The sequence below is a fragment of the Nipponia nippon genome, unplaced genomic scaffold, assembly GCF_047370975.1.
Source record: "Nipponia nippon isolate SJK-2023a ecotype South Korea unplaced genomic scaffold, ASM4737097v1 scaffold_9, whole genome shotgun sequence".
Classification (NCBI taxonomy): domain Eukaryota; kingdom Metazoa; phylum Chordata; class Aves; order Pelecaniformes; family Threskiornithidae; genus Nipponia; species Nipponia nippon.
In genome coordinates this window covers 37465894-37489022 of record NW_028262413.1, presented here as the reverse complement: position 1 = coordinate 37489022, position 23129 = coordinate 37465894, and the positions used below count along the sequence as shown (strand labels likewise).

At 36.6% G+C, this 23129-nt stretch overlaps 1 protein-coding gene across 5 annotated transcripts; it reads left to right on the top strand.

Annotated features, from left to right (window-relative positions):
- Positions 1-22469, top strand: COPS2 (COP9 signalosome subunit 2). Of its 5 annotated transcripts, none has more exons than XM_087742995.1 (13): positions 1-285; positions 10080-10193; positions 11262-11339; positions 11945-12070; positions 13463-13573; positions 13693-13770; positions 14634-14664; positions 15865-16043; positions 16181-16233; positions 17857-17954; positions 19740-19822; positions 20868-20926; positions 21714-22469. In XM_087742995.1, exons 1-13 carry the CDS (start codon positions 232-234, stop codon positions 21856-21858), a joined length of 1209 nt encoding a protein of 402 aa, XP_087599121.1. In that variant the 5' UTR covers positions 1-231; the 3' UTR covers positions 21859-22469. The 5 variants fall into 5 exon arrangements, with proteins under 5 accessions (XP_087599121.1, XP_087599122.1, XP_087599117.1 ...); XM_087742991.1 differs by having other exon boundaries at positions 2-285; positions 14634-14808; XM_087742992.1 differs by having other exon boundaries at positions 3-285; positions 13484-13573; positions 14634-14808.
- The last annotated feature ends 660 nt before the right edge of the window (positions 22470-23129 follow it).

Below are 23129 nucleotides of genomic sequence, written 5' to 3'. Positions count from 1 at the left end.
GTTGCTAGGGGCCGGTTGCTAGCAGGGAGAGGAAGCCGGCGGTGGTGCAGCGCGGATTGGGCTCCGTGTGCCCCGGGCCGGGGGCGGGAGGGGAGCGGGCGGCAGCGTGTTCCGGGCGGAGCGGAGCCACATTGGGCAGCGCCGCGCGGGGTTGTGGGAGAAGGGGCCGTTCCGGCTGCCTCCTCCCTCTGCCGGCCCCCTTCCCCTCCCCCCGCCCGTCCTCCGGCCAAGATGTCTGACATGGAGGATGATTTCATGTGCGATGATGAAGAGGACTACGACCTGGTAGGGCGCGGGGAGGTGCGGGGGGTCAGCGGCGCCGCGCGGCGAGGGGGCCTCGCCGGGGTGGCGCCGCCTCGGCCGCTGCTGGCGCGGCGCGGCGCGGCGCGTCCGCCGCCCGCCGCAGCCTCGCCGGGTGCTGCCCCGTGAGGGAGCGCTGACAGGATGAGTTTCCCTCCCGGGGAGGGGGGTGGTAGCAGCGGGCAGCGGCTGCGAGGGGCGGGTACTGCTTTCGGAGCAGGCCCCGCCGGGCGCCCTGCCGCCTCTCCCCGGAAAAACAGGCCAACTTCGGCCCCGGGAAGTTAGCTAGGCCCCGGGCTGGCCCCCGCGGGCCCAGCGAGCCTGGGCCCCCGTGTGCCTTCCGCAGGGGTCAGGGTGAGGGGAGGGCTCCGGCGCGCTGCCTCCCTCCCTCCTCCGGCCTCCGGGCGAAGCGTCGGGCACGAAGTGAAGTCGTAAAGTTGTCTGCCCTCCTCCCCGCCCGCGGCTGCGGGAGGTCCGTGGCGTCGGTGTCACTCGTGGGCTTGCGTGAGCGTCAAACTGAGGAAAAAGTGGGGGGAAGAGAAAGGGGAGTAAGGAGAAATGGCCACACAGCCCGTTACTGATGGAACACGCCAAGGGTGTACTCTTTTTTAACTTTTTGCCTTTGTAGTCCTAGTGAGCTTTTTGCCCCCCTCCCCCCCTTTTTTTTAAATTGCAAGGTTTGGGGGTTTTCATGTTATATCTAGTTACATTTTGACATCAGGTTTTGTTCTAAGCTTTTACAGTTAAAAAAGTGCTGCTTGCAGTTAGCAACAGACCAACTTATCAGGGGAAAATTGGTAATATAATGGGATTGTTTTGATGCCACAAATCTCCTTTAAATTATTAAAAACAAATTTTTTACAATGAGTAAAACCATCTTGGGGGAGGTTAGTAAACTAAATAGGTGTCATATTTGAAACAAAATGTTTTCTGTGTTGTCTGATTAGTTGTAATTCTATTGCCATTATCTTATATTGGATCTTGAGGTTTGTTCGGTTGGTTTTTTGCTTTTCTGAACTTTGCATAAGTTTATAGAACAGAGACATTTTTAAAAAAAGCTGTGTATGGTTGAGGCTTGAGAGTCTGCATTTCATTCATTTCAGCTAAACCTGTATTTACAGTACTGCAATTTCACTGGAAAACCCCAGACACTTGCTTCTGGAAGACTTGCTTTCTAACAAATTATTTGATGATCATTGCTACTTACGAATTCACTTAAAAGACTTGTTTGATTTTATTTGAAATAGTTTCTGGGCAGTTTTTGTTATGAGCTGCTCAGAATGGCTGGATGACTTTGGATATAGAATAAAAGCATCTGGCTTTGGTTTTGAGTTTTTTAAATTCACGCAAGAGTGCTTGTTTGACATGTGTTGTCATCTTAGCCTTATGAGCTGCTTGTGTCAGTGTTCCAAGAACTGTTGGTGTTCCTCTTCAGTCCATGAACAAATTCACAAAGTTTTAGAAACTAGGTTTCTGAAGGAAATACACTGAGACTATTAAAAATATTTTGTTGGTCTGGTTTGTTCCAAAATCAATTTCCATTCATTTTCATTAAGACTGAACTCTGTGTCCTGATTTAAAATACTATGTTTATTTTTCCATATGATACAATCAAAGGAATACTAAACACAGCAAAATTCATGTTGAATGCCCATAACATGAGAACTGGACACGTAGACGAGCCATTAGAATTGCATTTTTCAATCTTTAAATGCATCTGTCTACATGTAAATTTGAGTAAGTGCAGCTCTAAGCTCACAACGCATTATGTCAGTTTTCACCAAGAATTAATGGCTGGTCTAACGCTTTTTCCTGTGTTCCTTTTTTCTGAGGTACGTACTTTCTCATTGGAAAAACCTTCCTGAAATTTCTTGCTTGTGGCAGATTTCAGCCCCTGACTGTAGTTACTTTTCCTGGAACATTTTCGTCATCATTAATTACCACTAGCCCAGACCTTTCCAATATTTAAAAATACTGCTTGTAATAATTAGGAGCATGTTAATTTTTTCTTTTCAGTATGTAACTCATGTCATGTAAAGCATGAAATAATACTTAAGCTGCATCTTTAAATAAAACGGGTTTTTAAAATTTAATTTGGATTTATAACTGAGGGGAAAAAAAACCTCCAGAGTTTAAGAATAAAAAATATTCCAGCTAGACTAGTTTCAGCATTCTTGGACTAACAAACCATGATTGGATGTTGTTTTCAAATGTGCTTGAGACTGTAATTGCAGTGTTCTGCAAAATTGTTTTGGAAAATAGTTAAGGGCCCTGAAGACAGGGCCTGATTTCTTCCTTTCATGTTGATATAAATCTAGCTAACTTAAGAGAAGACTATAAGGGGATGTATGGTTCTCAAGTTCAGGGTAAAGGCTGCTGCAGAAGAGTTTGAAACAAAAAAATTGGGTACAAGACAAAATACTCAGTAAGTACAGAATTAAAAATAAAAGAGCACATGTGAGTGTTGGTGAATATTTTTAAGGAATAGGAGGAGAGACAGAAATTAGAGAAAACAGTTAATGAAAGAAGAAACAGCTATTTTGTCAAAATACAGTATGGTGAAACTAGATTTGGGTCTCCCAGGATAGCTACTAACATAAAAATAGTCGTGAAAAGAAGACTCCCCAAGAAGTTTTCATTTTGTCAGTTTTTATTAGAAGGGATTATGGCTGTTCATCTTTAAATGTGCTCTTGACCTGCTGATTATGTAGAACCAGTCAGTTACATTTCCTTAAGTATGCACGGTTTCGCACTTGAACTGAAACGTGAATAGATATTCTGAAGGCCCAGCTCTTTCCCAGCTTCCTCATGGATTTTTGTATAATTAGAGTAATTACTACACTGTTAAACAACTGAAGACTACTCACTTTACAGATCATAGTTGACTGTTTCTGCTTAGTTTTTCATTGGGTTAAAAGTCAAAGTTTTACATGTAAATGACCTCAGCTGCTCCTATAGAAGTTAACTTTATCTGTTGGAGGTCTTGATATCAGGAAAAAATTTCATTTATACTTGAGGGTGGATGGACCGAGATTCACAATTTACTAGTAATGTACAGTGACAGCCTTGATTATAGCATGGATTATTCCATTTCATGCTTCAATGACCAGAATAATGTTTACTGGTCATTATGAAAACCACTTAATTTTAATTTCTAGTTTGGTGCTGTTAGGTGCCTCATAAGATTTCAGTCCAAGTTCTTTTACTAGTGTCAGCTTGAGGATGGATAAGGAGGAAGAGGGAAGGACGGTTGTAAATTCAATTTTTTGTTTTCAGTCTCAGACAAAAAGCTATGTTTAGAATTGACTTTGAGACTAAATTCAGCCTTTCTCCAGAAACTGATTCTTCCAGGCACAATAACAACACATTGACAGTTGTTGTAATACATCTACTTGATTTTTTTTTTTTTGTTTTGTTTTAAATAAATAAGGAATTTTCTGCACTCTTCTTAGTGAGGCATGTTATTGTGTTCTGAAATTCAACTTTAAAATTAATCTGGGGGAAGGATAGACAAATGTGTTTGCTGAGCAACCTGTCTTTTTATGTTATGGCATTGGATTCTTTCAGTGACTTCAGTAGAAGAGCTGTATGCAGTTCCAATGAACAGCCAGCAGTTTGCACCCCGGTGAGATGGCTACAGGTTCATGAGGGTTGGCGTGGCTCAAATATGGGGAGCATACCTTCAGATTACTGAGGGTTTTTCCCTTTTCAGGCTGTGTTGGTATTAGGAAATAGGCAGTGGTTTTATTTCAAGCTATCAGAAAGGCAGCTTAGTAAATGTGAGTTCGCTTGCTCTTTCTTTCCAACAGGAAGAAATATACTCCATTTCAAAAGGAATTTCTATACGTTACCAAACTTGATAAGCAATCTCATCAGTAGACAGGGAAATTTTCCTACCTTATATTGATGCATTTTTAATAGATACAGTTGAAATTTCATGCAGTATTGTTGTCTCTTCCCACCTCTTTATGTTTCAGTATTGCCATCATTTTAAAAAATACATATATATTGCAAACAAGAGAGTGATAATGCTGCAAAACCAAGCATTTAGAACTAGGGAAATACCAAATCAAGCAGATCCACTTTATCCTCTTCTGTTTCTTTGTTATGGTTAATTATATTAGTATGTGATTTAAAAAACAACAACAACAACAACAACTAAACATTAGTGAGCTTCACAGAGCACACAGGATATACTGTTCTCTGAATTAATTACTGTTTCATATTTTATATGGGTTCAGTGTGTGTCCTGTTATTTTATTTTATGCATTCTCTTCAGACTCATCTTTAAACACAGAATTAATATATTTGGGGCTTATTTCTCTCATTACCATAATGTCTCAGAAGGAAGTATTGAGGCAAAATTTAGTCAGTAAATTCTTTCTGTCTGAACATTGACAAGCGTCAATAAGTTCTGTTTGGGGTGGGGTTTTGTGGGTTGGTTGGTTGGTTTGTTTGGGTTTTTTGGTTTTTGGTTGGTTGGTTTTTTTTGAGAGAGAGTTATTTAGCACTCTGTTCAGAACAGAGCTCCCCAGGATCTGATACGCAGTTGAGTGTTAAACAGAAGTAAACTACATCTAAGTTATGCTAAAAACTGGACTTTTAGGAAAGGATGCCCATAACTATAGGAGAGCTGTGTGATAGAGGTGGAAAGAAAAGGCACTACTTTTCCATACCCCTTACATGTCATAATACTAGTTTTTTCTTTCTGCAGTCTCCTGTCTCATTTCTGTGCATCTTCCAACTTCTTCTTAAAAAAAAATAAAACAAAGGCAGAGCACTGTCTTTCCATGGCACTGTACTGACCCTACTGCAAATCGCTGGCTTCACAGACTTATTCCTGGTGTCAGCCCCGGTGTGAGCCAGCAGGCACTAGATGACTTGCAGAGTTAGCGAGTAGGAGCTGAAGAGCAGAGAGACCTGGAATGTGGAAAAGAAAAACAGGACTCCCAATGCATGGTTGAGTGGTTGCAGGCTTCTTACACAAATCACACTCCTGTTTTTACTCTCCGGGTTTGTCTCTCTTCTTTCCCCCCCTTACCCTTTTGCATTCCAGTCTGATTGCTTTCTTTATATTCATGTGCCTGGATACCAGTGGCAAATGCACATAGAAACTGTTACTTGCTTTTTGTCCTGGTGCCTGGGGGCCAGTGGTCCAGGAAGAGCAAATGCAAAGAAAGTTGTACTTAGCGTGGGGATGGTGTGCATCCGGATGGTGTCAGGTTGGTCACTTTTGTGGCCAGTGCATATGAGCTATGTGAAAATAGTGAATGTTCATTGCAGATGAAATGTTCAAGAAATTTAGCTGGCAAGCTAATATATTAATATACTGAGGAGTTATTTTCCTTTTTTTTTTTTTTTTCAGTTGGCCTCCTTTAGGCATTTTTGTGTTGTTTTTTAAAAACAAACAAACAAACGGCACCCACACACACACAAAAAACCCACATCACTAGTGCTTTTGCAAAATATCAGGTCTTCGCTCCAAATCCTAGAGTTAGCAGACCTCCTAAATGCCATGGTTATGAAACAAAGTTAGCTGAAGTAAAATCAAATTTATACCAGACTTATTCTCAGAAACAATTGCACTTTATAAAAAAAAGAATGGTTTGAGTCAGCCCAATGGTTGAAATTTGGTAAAATTACCAGCAGTTGAAAATTGACAGTAATAAGTATTGTTAACAATGTCCTTGAAGGATAAATTTCTACAGAAATAGAACTCTTTGTATTGTGTCTTTTGTCTGGAAAGTTATCCTCTGTATAGCTACTTTCCTTTTTTTTTTAAAAAAAAAAGATTTGCAAAGTAGGATTTCAGTTCCTATGCATCTAGTGAATGATACACAGAGAAGAGAAAGTCTAGATTATTGCTGCACTTTCAATGTAGATATTGGGGAAGTGCTTTAGGCGAGAGAGGAGACAAGAAAATTAGTAACTAAACAACGGCAGTTTTCACAAAATACTTGTATCTTTGGTTTTGTACATGTTTAACTGTTCCAGGTTAACGTGCCACTTTAATCAGCTAGAATACCACAAATCTACCATTAAATGTCACTGATACAGTGTTACGGTCTCCGAGTTCATGTACCTTATTCTGTCTGTGAGGAGAGGTGCCATGCTTCAAGAGCCGTGTATAATCTCTCCAGACCACATTGACTAAGGCTCCTGCTACAGTTTCCTGAAAGCACAGCTGGTTTTCTTACCCTCCCTGGTCACCTGCTCCTCTGCCATAGCCCACCAGCCTCAGGATTGCGTCTGTGTAAGCATCGGTGGGCCTGTTCTCGCAGCCCAAGCAGGATCAGCCATCATCAAGGACTCATACAGCATAAAATGTTGAGTTGCTGCAGTGAAGGGGGAAGGGGATGCTAGGACCAGAAATGAACAGGGAGGGTCGGGGAGCACTGGATGCTCTTAACCTGCCTTTGCTGCTGGAGAAACTGCAAATGGATCCATGCCCTAAAAAGGACAATTAAAGCTGACTGGGGTGAATTGTCTTCTGCATGTGTTCATTTTACAAGCTGAGGCTTCATGTTTTAAAGCTGTTAGCTAGATGAAATGAATTTTGTGAAAACTTAATACATAATGTAATAAAGACTTGTAAATTGAATTGGTTCCTTGGTACTAATTTAACTTCTATTAAAATTATTTGAAAGAGCTATGTTCCAGGCAGAGAAAGCTACATCAGAGGTTTTATCTCCATTACAGTTAAGCTAGTGTGGTAATTTTTCTTTCCCCAAAAAGTGATGTGATGGGATTGGATTGTTTATAACTGACTACATGTAGAACATGCAGATTTTCAACGGAGCAATGCTTAAATAATGTCTTAACTTTTTTTTAACTACATTTTTTAAAGCTGTATCAGGGCTTTCTAATTTCATGAATAATAATAATAAAAAACCCCACTTGTTTGGTTTGATTCTCTCAGGCAGGGTTTCAAAGATCAGTTCTGCGTACTCAGACATCTGTTGTTTTCATCTGTACTGATAGTGTTGATGTCCATTTAAGATCTTAATTAAAAAAATTCTTAGGCCTGTTACTTTTTTTTACGTCAGCTGGAGCTAAAGTATACAACACAGGTGCTTTGAATTATTGAAGTTGTAATTCAGAATGTTCTTCACTATGCAGAATATTAGGTCTAGATGGTATAGTAGAGATTTTTAGAGTTATGTGGAAATCCTTTTTGTAAACCTGATATTCTACCTAATTTTTGTGGACTTTTATTTGAGTACTGCATTGTTCGATGCAACAAACCTTCTACCTAAAAGGGCTGCGTTGGGCAAGTTGTTCAGGCAGGAAGCAGGGGTGTTAAAAATGAGGGTGACGAAAGGTTAGGTGTTTGGTATCTGAATTTATGGTTGAAAGAACTTTCCTGTTTTCAGTACTAGGAAGGAAATGCATCTTTTTTCTTAGTCTGAACTTTGAGGATACAGCTTCACACTCTTCCTTTCCTCCTTTCCTTTTGCTTTTGGCAAAGGCCGAATGTTCTCACATTTGTATCATACTGCACAGCCATTACGTCTAAATACGTCTTTTAAAGTAAGCACCTCACATTACGTTTTCCGGAAGCAGGAAAGCCCTATCTCCCTTAGACCTTTGAGTCCATATCCACATCCTAAATTCGATGTGAGGCAAATAGGCATCAAGTGAAGGAAGAATATAGCTGTGAGGACATAAAACACTACCTTTGATGCATTTCAAAGCGTTTCCATTAGAAAAAAGATGATCTCTAGACGTAACACTCTTTATTAGGTATTAATATTATTATGAAAATAGCTTTATGGGATATTTAAGTAGCATTGAGAAACATGATCTGAAAAAAGGCTTCCTGCATGAGTCAACATCCAGAATCACTGCCAGAGCTAAGATGAACATTCAGATGTTTCTGGCTTTAGGCTAACAGAGCACATTGCTTCCTAAAAGGAATTAATTTAGTTTGCTTTCTTTTTATCTTTACAAATAGATACTTCTGCCAAAAATATTCCCCATTGTTCAAGTTTAGTATAAACAAGACATCAGCTGATTACACATATCTTAAATGCTATGTTGTTTAAGCTTTGACAGCCTGTATCTTCATAAGGTGCCTGATACGCTTACAGCTGTTGGCGTCGCGTTCATTTTCTTGTAGCTGCTCCGTCAATGTTGGATGGATAGGGTAAAGAATTTATGAAAACAAGCTAACCAAAATGAAAGTCTGCCCAATGAAATAAGATACTTGCTTCCTGATTTATTTGCAGTTTTCAGTATTAAGTTTTATAGCTCTCTGGGAATTCAGAAAACAGGTTTGTGGAATTCACTAGGCTTTTAAGTCCATTGATTCTCATTAAATACTAATACTTCGTGTGAGGATAAATAAATACATACGCGAGCAACTTGCCTACATGTAACAAATAGAAACGTTAGCAGGTTGAAGGCTAAATATCTCAAGGACCATGTTTAATAAAATCTGGGCCAACTGTGAGCTCCCATAATTAATTTTTCCATTAGAACTTCAGAAAACTTAAACTTTGAAAGATTTGCTCGCACTGTAGGGAAGAGAGAGCTAATTTAAAACTTCTCTTTTGCCTCATCTTTTTTTCATTCCTTCCCATGGTTTTGAAGGAGTCCATTAATATTAGCAATATATGAATGAACGAAAGAAGAAATGTGACTCATGAAGAAATACAGTAAAAGAAGGAAGTTCAACTTAAAGAAGGGCACCTGACTATGCATTGTTTATATTGTTACAAGGGAAAGTTACTCTGATGACAGTAATTTTGAGATTTAAACAGATTCTGTTAAACAGTTCATCTCCTAATAGCTAAGTGCTCTGTTGAGAGAAGCTGGCTTGAAAATGCAGAGGTGTGAAATATTTTTTACTCGTGTGAACCTCAAATGAAATTATTATTTGAGTTTTGTTAGTGTTTTGTAATTCAGACATGCAACATTGTCCTTCAGCAAAAGAAGATAAAATAATTAGGTTTTTTTAATCAGAAAAAGCCTCAGAGTACTTTTTTTTTAAATGAAGTAATAATTGGTAGAAGTAAATTCTTGAATTTGTTTGGCGCTAGTGTACATGATGGGTAATTATTTGATTAAATTATTGTGCCTATGCCCCACCCTACCCTCTTTGGCAGTATCTTTAGCATTTTCTCAATCGTCTCCTGCTTCTTAGCACAGAAGCAGCTGGTGTGATCATCATTATTCTTTTTTTTAATTTCTTTCGACAAGTATGAATCGTTACGGCATAAAAAGGCAGATTAGAGAGAGATTCATGGAAGCATTTAATATCCCCCATTGCTGAATCATTACTTATGTGGCAGCTCAACCAGAGTCTTTTCTGTGGATAGCAAAGGTCATGTAATAGAGTGCCTTTTAGAAGACTAGTGGCCAGCATGTTCTCTTCCCCCAGACAGAAATGACATATGCTATTAGGCATCTGTCCTTAAACACCAGAATTGGCAGAATTTTAATAATACAGTGTGTACTTGTCATAAAGGCGAAGTTGGTAGAGCTGTAAGTTCATTAGTCCAGAAAGAAATCTGTTGACAGGCAAGTGTTGGTGGATGGTGAGGCTGGCCTAGTAATGGGAGAGAGATGAAATCATCCTAAGAGTCCGCACCTGTTGCGTGCTCTAAAACGGAAGATTTTCTGTTAATATATAAGCATTCCGTGTCAGTTTGAGCAATATGTCTTATTATATTTTTGTCCATTTTCAGCAGAATATTACATGTTCTGAACCTTTCTTTTTTTCTCTGATTTTTATTTCTTTTTTTTTTTTTTTTTTTCCTTCCTTCCTTAAAATGTAGGAATATTCTGAAGACAGCAATTCTGAACCAAATGTGGATCTGGAGAATCAATACTACAATTCCAAAGCTTTGAAGGAAGATGATCCCAAAGCAGCATTAAGCAGTTTTCAGAAGGTTTTCTGTCTTTATATTCTCTCTCTTATTTTTATACTAATTCACATTTAAAAATATTTGCTTACCATTTGAGTTATTTTCTGGAACTTTAAAGAGTACTGTTTATATTTAAACTTACTAATGTGCTAAGTTTATCATTGGACAACTTAGACTCCTGGCTGACTGCCTTTCAGGATGATTCTTAGGGAGCATAAATAGGACGTGGAATAGTCCTGTTTTATCGCAGAACTGAGGTTTTAATCATCAGGATTTACTAAGTTAATTAAAGAGTCCTAAGTGTGTTTTCATGTGTCAACTGTAAAAGCCAGACCCATTCAATTTTTAAAATGAAATGGCATTTTCTCCAGTGTCGTATGTGATGTATTATATTTGGTTTGCTATCTGATTCCAAAGCTTTAAATGTATAAATACTAAGTGACACAGAGTTTCTTTCCTTCATGTCAGTTTTAAATTTTTAATGTTTGCACACTACTACCAGAAAGCAATATGTTACATGTAACTTTTTAAAGAAAAAATAGATTTTTGCATCCCTTGGCTTATTTATAGTGTATAACAGTATTATATACATGACTTAAATCTTTCTAAAATTTTTATGAAACGTTCCCTTAACTATGTTACATTAAAGCCTTCTAGAAGCCTTTCTGATATGTGAAGAAACTACAGCAATTCAGAAGTGTAAATTTTTGACTAATCTAGTCAAGGGGTGGGTTGAGTCAGTTTCGCAGCGGGTGTTACAACATTTTTTGTGTATATGTATTTATGGAGTGGCATTAAAGTTTAGTGTTTGGTGTTAGACAACAACAACAAAAATCTGCAAATAACAATTCACCCTCCCTACGTCAGCTAAGTTGTGAAAAATAATAAGATACATACCCCTCGCTAACTTTCTCAATAATATCAGGGAAGAGTAAAATTGAAAAACAGGGCAGAGTGAAACATTACTTTGTAAGGAACAAAGTGGGGGGAAAAGACGTGTATGGAATACGTACATTTTAAACAAGATGCAAATCAATTTAAGTTTGAATAGAACTTTTATAAATATTGTTTAAAAAAATTCTTCTATTTCAGGTTTTGGAGCTCGAAGGTGAAAAAGGAGAATGGGGATTCAAAGCTCTGAAACAGATGATTAAAATAAACTTTAAATTGGTAGGAATTACAGCTATCACTTGAGAGTAAATGGCATAAATATGTATTTGATCCAGAGATCTTAAGTTGTTATTCTAATTTATGGCTATGACAACTAAATCTGCCAGAACTTGTCTTTTGCCGTTTTTAATGGCTACTACAGACATGGCAGGGACATTATGTGGTGGTTGCAAGTCTAAGGCAAAACGGATGCAAAAGAGCTGCTATGGTCAGCTGGTACTCTCTGAAAGTTTGAGGCTCAGTCCTTGCTATGCTGAGGTATCGTACCATTGAAACCAGAAGTGTTGATATATGTGTGTACTTCACCAGAACAAATCAGTGAAAAATGTATATGCTACATATACAACCATTCCAAATTGTTGTATAGCCAACTCCGTTTTCTTCGTTGAGATAAATATTTTAAATGTCTATTCCCTGCAGTCTTGCTGAAATTATTCCTGATTCTGCTGCTTATTAATAGAGTGCTGATATAAAAGTTCCTAATAGCAACCACTACTGCATAGTCTTTCTCTTATGCTTTCTTTTCTGTACGTGTATTTGCAAGATATAACTCAGTTTTTAATCATTAAAACAAAAAATATAATGTAATTTTGTTTTTCTTTCAGACTAACTTTCCTGAAATGATGAACAGATATAAACAGCTATTGACCTACATCCGGAGTGCAGTTACAAGGAATTACTCTGAAAAATCCATTAATTCTATTCTTGATTATATCTCTACTTCCAAGCAGGTTAGATCATCAGTTCTTTCATCTTCATAGTTTTCCTTTTTGCATTTTTAACTATGGACTTTTTTGCGTATGGTAGTCTGTTGGTTTTGGGTATTTTGATCTTAACAGAGAACATTTGCAGTATTAATTTGTTGTCGTATATTAAAATATATTTCCCACATTTAATGGATTCTATCAACACACATAACTTCTCATAAATTTGTCCTTTTTTGGCAATATTTACCTGGGATTTCTATGCTAAAAGTAAAGTAAATACTTTTTTTTTTTTTAGCATAGTAGCTACACACTATAAGTGCCTTCTCCACTATAATTTGTAATTAAACATACTTTTTTTTTTTTTTACTTTGTGGGGAGTGGGGCATCTTTGAAAAACTCTGCAATGAAGTGTTGATGTTACATACTGCCTGTCTTTGAGTGTACTGTCCAAGCTAGATACGTGTTCATAGATACACAGCCCAGCTCCTTTTCTTTTGTGTCGTTGTAGAAGCTTTACAAAGAGTAGAAAGCTCCCCTAACTGACTACCTGGGAGTAGCACCTGCATATGGAGGATCACTGGTCTTTAGTGATGACTCCTCTGTCATTATCACAATCCTTCCTGTCCTGCCACTCATAGGAAATGAAAGTTCAATAGTTGAATGATGATTTACTCTTAAGGTCTAAAGGATTGTCTTAGACTATACCTTATTGGCAGGGGTCAGTGTGTTTGGTCTAAATGCAGTTAGAGCCAGACCTGAAGGGACAGTCTGGAACTCTTAACTTGATGTATAGCCACAGATAGGTTATCCCCAAAAGAACAATGGCCATAAACAGTACTAATACGTTCTTTGTAGAACCTTTGTTAAAGGTCACACTCAGCACTTTTGATTTCCATTTTGGATGTTGTATTTTTGGGTTTTATGCAAAGAAACGGTTAGATGTGCTCAAGAGCTTTCTTTCGTGCAGCATTGATAGTATAGAAAGGAGAAAGCATCTTTTCCTTTGACCATTTTGCTCTCTTTGTAAATCATATTTTCTTTTTGATACGTAAATTATTTTTGTTTTTCTTCTTTTAAGTAGGAGCAATGTTGCCTGTTAGTGTTTGTCTTTTCTTACACAACATAAGAATTTTATTACTTGGTTATATAAGATGGGCTTGTATAAGGTGGCTTTCATTTTTCACTAGCACGATAGATGGTTGTAAATCTTAAAATGTGAATACTTTTTAATTATATCTATTTCATATAAGAAAAGCAAGTTTACTTAGTTTTGTTACTGTAGAAGCTCTTTACAATTTAAAGGCAGACATTCAGTAAGATGCAGATACCTTTCTTATTTTGAAGTTCAAGCATGCACTTTTAGTTTGTTCAGATTGACTTTATTAACAGGTACAAATTTGCTGTTTACAATTATAGAATTCTGATTTTTTATGTCAGATGGATTTGCTTCAGGAATTCTATGAAACAACACTTGAAGCTCTGAAAGATGCTAAGAATGATAGATTGTGGTTTAAGACAAACACAAAGGTAAAATATATAACTTACTGGTTTTTGCTTTTGTTTGTGACACCTTCAGCTAACTCTTATAAACAATAATTGTGAAATCTTAATAGACCTTAGTACTTCAACTTTTTTTTTCATTACAGCTTGGCAAATTATATTTAGAACGAGAAGAATATGGAAAGTTACAAAAGATTTTGCGTCAGCTGCACCAGTCATGCCAGGTACCTTCATATTCTAAATCACTGTAGCTTAGTAAACAACATTGATTTTTTGGGGGTTTGTTTGTTTTTTTTTTAACATCTGTTGTTGGCCTTTGAGGCATGTTGCTGAGCTTCAGTACAGAGGGAAGAAATACTGTGCCTGCTTTAATTTGTTATCTGTTTGATAACTTGAACAAAAAAGGATAAGTGTTTTATTCCTTGCTTAAAGATGATTTTTAAAAAAATTATTCACAACTGCCGATTAAGTTTCCTTTTAGTCAGGTGCAACGATGAGAAGCACATAATAATCTGCAATGCATAGACATTTATTTTAAAATATAGTGAAGATTCCAAGGGAGTTGTACTCAAAACTGAAAGTACAGCTGCTACTTTTCCATTTGGAAGGGGAAAAAAAAAATAAGCCATGCAGCCTGCCGTGGTTGTTTGTGTCCCCTTTTCTTTCTCCAGCATGGAAAATGGGTTACAAATATCTGGGAAATGGTTCTGTTATAGGCAGCAGAAGAGTCCTATGTATTATCTACATATATGTGTATGTGTGTCAGTCATTGCATTTATGTACTGAGAGTGTGGTTTAAGGAAAGTGGAAAAGAATAAAGGGCAAAGTTCTGAAAGTTGTTAAAAGGAAAACAATTAAACAAAAATACCGACTTTTTAAATAAAGGCCTTCAAAACTTGGCCTGTGATAAGTCCTTTGAGTATTATGTTTTGTGTTAACAGTTGTATCAAAATTTTAAAGTTTTACGAATATCCTTATTTCTGACAGAAAATCACTGAGAGTAGTTGGTAATCAGTTTTTTACTAGTATAAACTGAAATCACTGTTCTCTTAAAATTTCACAGTATTTGTTACTTAATCTGTCCTAGACTGATGATGGGGAAGATGATCTAAAAAAAGGTACTCAACTATTGGAAATCTATGCTTTGGAAATTCAAATGTATACAGCACAGAAAAATAACAAAAAACTTAAAGCGCTATATGAACAGTCATTGCACATCAAGTCAGCCATTCCTCATCCACTGATCATGGGAGTTATCAGAGGCAAGTTAATCTTGAATTTTTCATTTAACTTCTGATGCAAAGATTAGTTTTATGAAAATCTGATAATTAATGTTTTTTCCAGTTCCAGCCAGAGGATCCTGTAGATTCAGAGGCAGACAAACCATATGTGAATAAAGGACTACAAATGCAGTGGCTACAGTCTCATCATTTAATGTTTGCCTCCTGTAGGACTTCAGCTCTGCTGTTCTGGTACCTAAGTACCAGATGCACTGGTCAGAAGGGCAGGACAGTTGCCTACGTATACTGTAGGAGAGAAGCAATAGAAGAACAAGAGGAAGACTTGATCTGTTTGACGCCATGGCAGGCAACAAAGGATAAATGCAAAGGCATTTGCAAAGGATAAAAACAAAGGCTTGGCAGGACTGCTAGCGGAAGGGACTGCTATTTCTGCAATCCTCTTTTGTAAATTTGTGCTTGATGTCTCACCTCACTAAAATTCATCAGGAACTGAAGGGCTTTAAGATGTGTTTGAAAATATTATTTATTATCCGTAATGATGAATTATAGTGGAAACACGCCACGTGTCTTGAAAAAAACTTTCTCCAGAATATTGTTGTGCCTCCCCTCTGGTGTAGGCATTTGCACAGACAATCAGGCAGCAGTGGGTACGTCAGAAATAAAGGGAGAAATAGAGTATTTCTTGATTTTTCTGTGTGGTTTTGCTCAACAGATTGGGAAAATTCCATAAATATAGGAAGTCCGTTGCCTTTGAAATGGAGATAAATTCCATTATAGCTTTTACAGCATTTTAACTTAAGGCTAAATAATTATTGGCTGTGAGGATTAGTGTTCTTTTAGATTTATGGTGTGGGTTGGGCTTTCTTTTTTCTTCTTTGGAATGGGTTTATTCAAATGGCAATGCTGTATGTGAAGGCCCTAATGCTTTTTTTTCCTAGCGATTTCCGAGAATGAAAAGACTCCTGAAAATATTTCAGTAATCTATGTAGAAATAGCGTGGAACTTCTGAGTACAATTATTGTAGTCAGCAACAAGCACGCAGTGTTCCTTTTCTCTTCATCTGTGTTTTCTTTTCAGAATGTGGAGGCAAAATGCACTTAAGAGAAGGAGAGTTTGAAAAGGCACATACTGATTTTTTTGAAGCATTCAAGAATTATGATGAATCAGGGAGCCCCAGAAGAACTACTTGCTTAAAATACTTGGTCTTAGCAAACATGCTCATGAAATCTGGAATAAATCCATTTGACTCTCAGGAGGTATTTTTTTTTCTTTTTTCTTTTTCCTTCCCTCCTCCCCCATTTCTGAATTGATAGGGAAATTACCCAAAAGATGAAAACGGAGAAAAAAATACTTAAAATGTAAACATGCATATTCTGTTTTCTGTTCTGTGTAGGCTAAACCATACAAAAATGATCCAGAGATTCTAGCAATGACGAATTTAGTAAGGTAAGATTTTAATTCTTCTGGAGAAGAGAAGAAAAAATAAAATGACGTCGTGTCCAAACCACAAATGGAATATTTTTAGAAGTGGCTTTTCTCTGCACAGCTAACACAGTTATTTCATAAATATTGGGAAAATATTTGTAGACTGTTTGTTTTTCTTAAGAAACTTTTATTTACTATGACATACCAAAGTATTTATACGTACGACATAGGGGTACAGAAACATGCTGTTGTCTTCTGCTATGGTGAATTTCTTATGCAGTGGCAAAAACCTCATTTCTTCCCTTAAATAAAGTTGTCCCACCTTGTACTGCAACTGGTCTTTAGCGTTTGGCTGATTATATATGAGAAACTGAGATGACTGACATCTCATACCAAAGCCAGTAGAATAATTGGATGTATGGATATGTCATGATTACTAAAGGAGTTTCATAATTTAGGAATATGAAACTGAACTCTCAAGTGATCTCCCCTGTCCTTCAAACATATATGAGAATCAAAAGAATGTTTCATTACCTCTGTGATGTGAGAACTTCTAGGGTATTATGATCATCAGGCAAAATAAATTGAACTGAGGCAGTTTTTGTGTACTGTGATGTGAAGCTAACCTGTTCCATCCACTCTATCCTGCCTTTGCTTTATCAAGTAAAAAAAAATGAACAATGCGTAGGAAAACTTTTCCCACTTTTTTCATGACATAAGAAGTAATGCCTGCTCACATTTCAAAATACACAGTTGATCTCATGTTAGAACAAACCTTGCTCTGATACTGCTATGGTGCTGCACCCTTGTATGCATACAAATTGTTTCTGAAAGTGAGGATGTTCATCCATTATTGACATAATGATGAATAAATGATTTGGCAGTTTATTAAGGGACTATTTCCAATAATTCCACTTTGGACATGTCTTTTCTACTTCACTCTCATAGTTTCATGTGAATTTGAGGCAGAAGGAACTCCAGATGGCCTTACCCAATCTGATTTTATTCATATTCCTAATTTATATCCCTAATTTATGTCTTTTATCTTGACATTTGAGTATAACTGCTTCTTTAAAATTAATAATGCAATTAAAGCAGTGTAGATAAGAAATGTGCAGAAGATAAAATCAATTCCAAAGATTACAGTCATGTGTTTAATTCTTCCTATACTCTACATTAGGAACTTGAATGTTTTACATACAGTAAAAAGAGACTTCTGGAATAAACAATAAAATATACTTAACTGAAATTCCTTTTAATTATGAAGTAAAATGTACTGGTTTCGTGTGATGTAGTCACATATAAAGTTCAAGTAATGATACTTTTCAAAATAGGCTATTTTTAGGGTCTAGGCTTTTTTAAAGAATTAACTTCTTACAGTACAGAAGTTTTGAAACTAGAGTGCACTTGCGGAATAACTAAATGTTCATACTAAACTTTTGTAAATGCTACTAAAATTGACATAGGAGAAAGGTAATTTCTGTTGCATCTCACCTTGAAACAGTTTTTCCTTATAAAGGTTCTGAACAGAATTATTTGCCACCAACACTTAATACAGTTTTTTTTTTAGATGATGTAGAACAAAGTCTTATGAGTCTGTTTAACTTTTAAAAATAATAATTCAGTCTCGTGTTTTTTCTGAAGTGCCTATCAGAATAACGACATCACTGAATTTGAGAAAATTCTGAAAACAAATCACAGCAACATCATGGACGATCCCTTCATAAGGGAGCACATTGAAGGTATTTTTGCAGGCTATCTTAATCCATTTTGTTTCACTACTTGGTAAGCTCCTTCTCCCCCTCTCCCCGGTTTATTTTTCTTCTTGGCAGAATGAGAGTTCTTTTGTCGTTACTTGTGGACGATTCCCTTACTGTTTCCAAGTTCTTTAGAAGTTGGTCATGGCCAACATGCACCCAGGCTTGTAGAATGACTGCAAAGAATTGCAGGAATGGTGAAGAAAGTTCCAGCAAGAGTGGATAGTCTATATCTACAGTGGTGTTAAGCACTGAATATTTTTTCCATTGGAAGGATTAAATGAGGGCAACCCTTCCTTGTAAAGGTTGTTTGTGTCAGTCTCAACAGTTAGATGTTTGCTGAGTTTATAAGGTTAATTTTGTGCTTCAGATTAAAGACAAAATATGTAGACAATGTAATGAAGGTTGCGTTAATAAATGTGTAGTAGTAAAATATGTAACCAAATACATAATTCTAATGTATATGTTGAAAACAATGTTTGGATTTATAGTACCTATACTTAATAAAACAGGGGAGCACACTAACGCGTGCCCATCTGTCCCATTAACATGACAAAATAAAGTTACCCTCTGCATTTGTCATGTATCTGAGAATTTAAAACTCTCTTCACTCGAATATAGCGTCCAGTTTTTCAGATAAGTACCGTTTTCATCAAGAGTAGGGCTTACTGTGGCATTGCAAGATCATTTAGCTGGATAGTTGCATGAAAGAAAAGAGTTAAATCCAGAGACCTGGTTTTCTTACACTTCTTGTTTGTAAAAGAGAACATGGCAAACAGCAAGGGAAACTAAATATAACCCCTCTACTGCTGTTACATGTCGACTACTGGTAAGCTTCAAAGTCTTGTAGTCTCTAAGATTAGAGAGATGGGTGCTTAAGGAAGAAAGTATGACAGAACTGGAAAGCAGGAGGAGGACAGTTGAATCAAAGGATTGAAGAGAATTTGAGTTTCACCCCTTATATGATAAGAGTCTGCTAGTGATATCCAGGGGAAAAGAAGACATTCTCATCTTTTTCACTCTGTAGTGATACAGAATGTGTGTGTGTCGTTATAATGTTTACATACCTTGCCTCATTGTTCTAATCTCCTTAGTTTTATTGAGATACATAATCTGGTCTTCAGTATTGTTTTTCATTATATAAACAGTCCTTGTGTAACTAGTTAGGTAAAAATGGATCTAGCTCTTTTTCTGTTAATTTACAATTGTAATTTATGCTTTCATTTTATCCAAATTTTCTTTAGTAATGTAAAAATTTCTAAAACAATGGCTGCACTATCTTATCTAAGAAAAATCAGCCACTTCATGCAGACTTTGTTTTATACTTCTTCTTCAGTTCCTCATCATAATTACACCATTAGGCCCTGATCTTTTAACTTAAAATGGGAATATTCCTCATGAAGTTAAATGCACGCAGACTTAAGTTTCAGAGCCTTAAGAATAACTCTTTCACTTTTGTACAAGGCAAGCATTCTAGCCATAAATTAGGGGGGCAGACATCCCGTGCAATAATCTGTATGATTTATCCAGTTAGTTTGAATAATTTAATTTTTTACCAGGCAATACGTTGCTCCATGTCCATCTTCAGAGTTACATATTGCTTGGGTCCCTGGAAAAAGACAGTCCCTTTATTTTCTTGTGCTTCCTCACCTCACTGAGCTACTACCTGAAAAGATCATGGAATTTAGGATATCTTCCTATATGAAGCTGTACTGCATCTTTATTTCAGTACAGTTGTTTTTACAGTATTTATTTTTTCTTCTCTTACAGAGCTTTTGCGAAACATCAGAACACAAGTGCTTATAAAATTAATTAAGCCTTACACAAGAATACATATTCCTTTTATTTCTAAGGTATGTGTCAGTGGAGCCTTGCATTTGCTTAAGTAAATGATTAATTGTCAATAAAAGCTCTTAAATAAATACAGTGCTTCCAGAAATAGAACATTTAAAATATAATCTAAACCATAAAGTAGTACTGATGCACTGCTGGCAGCTTTGCAGTGCGAAAATGTAAATTTCAAGTGTCGTCCAAATGCTTTTTATAATATGTACTACGATATACTTCTAACATATTCAATTGCCATATTCTACGTGGTGTAGAAAAGCACTTTTCTGAAGAGAAACAGAAAAAGTGAAATTTGTATAATTCAAAATATAATTATGAATGTAACTCTTACGAACATAAAAATCCAAATGTTAATTCCTTTTGTTCAAAAGGTATCTTCCAATGTCTGTGTTGTAAGAGTTACAGAACTGTGGTAATAGAACGAACCAACTATAATACTAGAATCACTGATTTCATTCCCTAATTTGGAAAGAACAAAATGAAAACCCAAGGACAGTAGATGACTATTTCCATCTCCTGTGAGTCTGTGATTTTTCTTGCAAAAATTCACAGCATTCCAAAATATGTCATGAAGTATTAGAGATGCCTACTTTCTATGCTTAAATTCTCTTTAGAACTCTGTATGCTTTTTTTTTTAAGCTAGCCTTAACATTTGTAGAACTTGCTTGAGCAAGATGCAACTAGCCCTCTAAATGGTTTTGAGTACAGACCCATTTTTTTCTGATAATTATTGTCTTATTTTATTTCCTGGGGTTTTCTGTGGCTTGGGATTTTTTTTCCCCAGTAAGTCAGCAAAGTAACTCATTTCTGGAGCTTCCAAAAATTTTGCTTTAGCCCCTTCAGCCTTTTCCGAGAGGTTACCGATCTCTTGATCATTGGCCATATATACTTTAGGTGGAGTTCTTTTGCGTGATAGATCATTATTGAATTGATACTTTTTAACGGTAAGAAACAGAAATGAAACCAAATTCTGTATATGAAAATAAAGATTGGAAGGATTTAATGTTGCAAAACAGAGGAGCAGCATAATGAGTTTTCTTTTTCTTGTAGGAGTTAAACATAGATGTAGCTGATGTGGAAAGCTTGCTTGTGCAGTGCATATTGGATAAGTATGTACTTTATTCTTGATTATTGATCTTTAATTACTTTAAATAATCAAAGCATACAAGAAGCAACAAAACAATATATTTGCGCATTGTGACAATACCGGTTGATTCTAGAACTGAAAGGTAATGATGTTGACTTTGTTTGGATTTGCTTGGCTTATGAGCAGTAAAGTATATTTGTAAGATGTGAGCAAAGAAAATTATAGAGAGAGATTGAGTGGCATGTTTTTACTTTAATTTTGAATTACGTAATAAATTACTTGAATTATTATTATGAAAATTATTATTCGTAGTAATTGCTGCTTATACCCATGTATATTTTTGAGTACATTTTCAAGTTGACAAGTTAGTAACCTGCTCTCCTTGACTGGAAAAACTTAACTACAATTTGTAAAATTTTTTTTGGAGGGTAACTTGTTATGTCTACTAGGAAGATAGAATCCATACATGGATTTATATTTTAATTTCTTTTTACATAAATCTCCATATTTCATGATTCCTTGCCTTTCAGGAACTGTTTACCTCATATTGCTTCAGAGTTTATATGTGGGTCATAGCTAGGGAGATAATACATGCATTGCCCAATGAATTAGTTCACTTGATTTCCAATCATGGTGACCACTAAATAGGCAGTACTACCCAGGACAATATATTATAAAAGTGCTGAATTCTGAAATGGTCTTGGTGTCTCTCTTGTATAAGATGACCTCTTATTTTTCCTCTGATTTATTGTTAGCTCGTATTTCCATGTGCATTAGTGATTTATAGTTATTTATTTATTTACTTCTAGCACTATACATGGCCGAATTGATCAAGTCAACCAGCTCCTAGAACTGGATCATCAGAAGAGAGGTGGTGCACGGTATACTGCGTTAGATAAATGGACCAACCAACTAAATTCTCTCAACCAGGCTGTAGTCAGCAAGCTGGCCTAACAGAAAACAAGCTTTTACAAACGTACTTAAGGCGACAGTGCAGTGATGTAAACCTTAAAAGAACTGGGAATGGCAAAACTACTGTCGGTTGGTGTGCCCTGAAATTATTGGAGTTATGGCAGAAGTGCTTTTTTGATCAGCTGGTTTGTGTTTTGCTGCTGCATTTATCCCAAGAAAAAAACAGCTTTAATCTCCAGAAGAAAACCAAAATGCCACGGGATTTATGCTGTATTGACATCTTGCCCTAAACATACAACATCCTAGTAATTTGTCAAAGGGCAATTAATGACCAGAGAGAAGATTTTTGTCGTGATTTTAAATACACTGACACGTTACTGTTGGTTAAATTTAAACATGTTTTACGTGCAGAAATTCTCTCACAAAAATAACCTGCAATAACTTGAAATGCATACCCTTTTGAACACTTCCTTTTCTCATGTATAAATGGAAATGTTTGCTGCATTTTGCAAAATGTCAATTCTCCAAAAATGTGTCCGTATATTTCTGTACCTGCAGTGTAGTAAAGGTTTAGAAGAAACCCCATAATTATAGTGGCATACTGTCACTTAGGTTTCAAGCAGCAAAATAAACAGTGCAGTTCAGAAATTGTACAGTTTGTTTCTTGATGTGCTTTCATTACACTTGATTTTTACTTTTGCTATTTTTAAAAGAAAATAGGTATTACTTCATCCTCACCTCACTTATGAAGGACAATATGGAAATGTTAAGTCTAAACCTTGGTATGTGTGCTGTTGATTTTTCTTTTTTCTCCCCCTCCCCCCCCCCCCCCGACATAGTTAAACGTAAATACTAAAGAGTTTAACAGCTGATATTTAGCAGTCTTGCTAACTGACTTTTATCTTGCAAGATACCAAACTGTTATCAGTACAGTCTAGTTGATGTTGGTGGGTATTTGGCATTTCTCAGGAATATGCTCGTTTTTTATTTTGATACTTCAAGAATACAGGTTTGCCAAGCAGCACCCTGGGAACAGAAATGCAGACCCTGATTGTTATCTCCCTGCCTAATCTGTGGTCTTTTTGACCAAATTCAGTGTATATAAAAAGACACTGTATGTACAGAGTAGGGACCAAGTACAGTGACCTCAGTAATAATGGAATCGGTTCTGTCCCAAATGCTTGATTGTATTGTAGTCCCTTCAGAGCTGCTATTCAAGTCCTGAAGTCCTACCACATAGTTGGCACATGCTTTTCATGTCTTAAGATTTTGGGATCATCACATCCATTTAAAATACAAAGCTGCAGTGTTGA

Bases quoted from the DNA above. Each gene is read 5' to 3' on its own strand.
- COPS2 (XM_087742991.1), top strand. From the start codon at position 232: ATGTCTGACATGGAGGATGATTTCATGTGCGATGATGAAGAGGACTAC. The intron at 11,340-11,944 runs GTAGGAATTACA...TTTTTCTTTCAG, and splicing joins TTAAAATAAACTTTAAATTG to ACTAACTTTCCTGAAATGAT. The intron at 17,955-19,739 runs GTATTTTTGCAG...CTTCTCTTACAG, and splicing joins CATAAGGGAGCACATTGAAG to AGCTTTTGCGAAACATCAGA.